Here is a 2,867-nt window from a genome sequence, read left to right as displayed (position 1 = left end):
GCCATGTGACTGCCTCAGCATCCATACATCTACCCTCTTGGAGTGACAGTCACCGGGCCCTAAATGTTGCTCATTTCAACACAATGCTGCATTGGGCTTTCCTCTCCCTGTACGGGCCAACCACAATGATGAACAAGGCATCTTCCAAAAGTGGCCCCTCCTAACAATGCTTTGGCCTTTGCATCACCAACTTTTTGTGGATGCTAAATTGGCATGCCTTCCTCCCCCTGATGATGCAACGACCAGAGAGGTGAATCAGCATGCTATTCAATATCGATCCGGGTCACTGTGTCACCTTTAGCTGACAGAAGTGGCGACACCTCTGACCACACAACTGATGGCGATGGAGTGACGGTCCTGGTGCTAGAGTAGCCTTCACAACACTAGCTCCCTCGGCTGATCAAGCTCTTGACCAACAACGAACCACAGCTCCCACCAACACCCCACTTCTTGATGACCAACCCAATGAGCCTTCACAACACAAGCCCCCATCCTCACCCTCTGCTGATCAAACTCTTGACCAAAAACCAAACCCGGCCACCACGAGGTTCGGACAACCTTAGGAGTCACTAAGAAAACATTCCCCCACTGCAAAAAGTTGACATATTCACCAAGTAGAAGATTTAGCATTGCCTAAGGAGATGGAAACCTGTCCAATTTTGGTGTTCACTTTCTTGCACACCATGAGATTGGCCTTGATCAATGCCAATTATGTTTCACATATAGGACAAGAGCCACTGTGGTGCATACCTTATCTACATCAACCTTGCTATTGATGTGAGTGGTGCCAAGCCAATGACAGGCAATATAAATGTGCTACATTTTGTCCTCTTCTCCTATGTCTATGCGTGCTAAGGTTACCATTGCTTCAATCCGTAATTAGTACACTAGAAAATATAAGCTAATCACACAAATCCCAATTTATTATCACACAAATTCCCAATTTACATGCCACAGCAACTCTAGTGTTCATGGGCAAAGGCTTTCAAGGACATGTGGTGCTACCCATTGATAAAGTTTGGCCACTCTTCCTTCTAATAGGGGGCTTGTAAATTCAGAGCTAGTTTAAAGGAAAGGCTCTATACGTAAGGACTTTTGCAGTTCACACAGAGAGCTTTACGTAAAGGGGTTGAAGGGTTCAATGGCTTGAATGGATGAAGCGATCGATTTCAGAGAGGAAGGAGCGCACATTCGGAGAAGAAGGGCAGAAAATGTAGAAGATATGATCTTCATTGGGGGACTGCAAGAGCTTGGCCTGCTTCCCTGCACGCTGCAAAGCATCAAAGTAAGCAATGCCCCTGTCTCTCAGCGAGTCCTCGCTCGAAACAGCCACCAGCGCAGGAGGCAACGACAAGGACGTCAACCATGGCTGTGAAGGACCTGCTTCCATTGGATTTGCGTAAGGATGATCCCTGGTGATGGTGACAGTGTCGCTTCCCTGCGGCAAACACAGCCGCCATACATGTCGATACTGCTCCGTCTCCTCAGGGTCTGAAACCTCAGAGCCTGTCAACACCTCGCCTCCAAAGAAAGGATCGAGAAGGATGCACCCTGCCAGTCGCATCGCTCCTTCTTCTTCTTCTTCTTCTTTGCCTGCTTTTATCCCAAACCCTAGCTCTGATACAGCTCTCACCACCACATGATGCGCCAGGTTGCCCCCCGCGCTCTCGCCTGCCACGAAAACTCTAGAGAAATCGCCATAGCTCGCCAGCCATGGATCTGTTGTCGAAGCCCCTGGCGTTGTCTTAGGCTTTGCCTGCTCGCGGAGCCATAGCAGGGCCTCGACCCCATCTTCGTAGGCGCAGGGCAGGCGATGCTCGGGAGCGATGCGGTACTCGACAGAGAGAATCAAGGTGCGCGTGTGCGCAGCAAGTGTGCAGTGGAAGGCGTGAAGGGCAGGGACAGCAAGGCTGCCTGCGACGAAGCCCCCGCCATGGAAATACAGCAGGATGGGAAGCTTCTCGGGGACAATGGTGGAAGCAGGTGGGGGAGGGAGAAAGAGGCGGCACCAAGTGCCATGGTTAGCATTCAGTGCGACATCCTTGGTGCGCACTTGTGTAGCTCCATGGCCTGCATCTTCATCATCAGACGCAGGCACGAGGGGAGGGTCGTAAGGTACTCGAGCAAAGGAGCCATCGCTGAAAATTGAGATGTTGAGGAACCTCCCTACTTGCATCTTCTCTTCAATTTCTCGTCGCGAGCACATGTTGTTTTATAAAGTGGGGTGGGTGCAACACCAAATGCAAGTTGACTTTGTCAATGGCTCGCCGATTGGTTACATCTAAATAGCACTTGAATTATTTTGATTTTAGACTGTTGTAAAATTCTTGAAAAAAGAAACGTGTAGAACTTAAAAGTTGAATGTTTCTTTGTGACAATTGGCCACTAGCATCGAGCTAGCATCTTTCTATCATCGAGCTTGTCCTTCACAATTGGCCAGTAGCATCGAGCTAGCATCTTTCTATCATCGAGCTTATCCTTCTCATTGGGGTTCACGCCTGACGCTCATCACCCCACTTTCCATTTGGGCTTTGGCCACACCCATCTAAAAAACCAAGATCACAAAATACTAGTGTCATGAATATGGGTGCGAAATTTTTCTTTGGCATTAATTAATTAGTTGAGGCAAGAGGACCTTAGTCTTAATTAATTAACATTTGGGTTAGAAACCTTCAGGAGGTGACGTGTGTATAGGGGAAAAAGAAAAAAAAATCGTGAACATTCTCAATCATCCTGTGATGACTGCCTCACCGCAAGGATAAAAAGTGCGCAGCTGCCTTTTTCATCTGGGCGAAAGGCCACGAGAGAGAGAGAGAGAGAGAGAGAGAGAGAGAGAGAGAGAGAGAGAGAGAGCATGATGATGATGA

At 48.6% G+C, this 2,867-nt stretch overlaps 1 protein-coding gene across 1 annotated transcript; it reads right to left on the bottom strand.

Moving 5' to 3' along the window:
- Positions 1-1,138: 1,138 nt before the first annotated feature.
- LOC147637802 (2-hydroxyisoflavanone dehydratase-like) lies at positions 1,139-2,206 on the bottom strand. The gene has a single exon (XM_086799055.1). The coding sequence runs from the start codon at positions 2,204-2,206 to the stop codon at positions 1,139-1,141; it is 1,068 nt and encodes a 355-aa protein (XP_086655181.1).
- Between the last annotated feature and the right edge of the window lie 661 nt (positions 2,207-2,867).

The sequence above is a fragment of the Cibotium barometz genome, chromosome 6 (genome assembly GCF_041138505.1).
Source record: "Cibotium barometz isolate CiBa-2024 chromosome 6, ASM4113850v1, whole genome shotgun sequence".
Classification (NCBI taxonomy): domain Eukaryota; kingdom Viridiplantae; phylum Streptophyta; class Polypodiopsida; order Cyatheales; family Cibotiaceae; genus Cibotium; species Cibotium barometz.
The sequence above is the reverse complement of the archived record's forward strand: the minus strand, read 5'-3'. Positions and strand labels throughout refer to the sequence as shown.

Excerpts from the sequence above, each read along its gene's own strand:
- LOC147637802 (XM_086799055.1), bottom strand. The coding sequence starts at position 2,206 with ATGTGCTCGCGACGAGAAATTGAAGAGAAGATGCAAGTAGGGAGGTTC.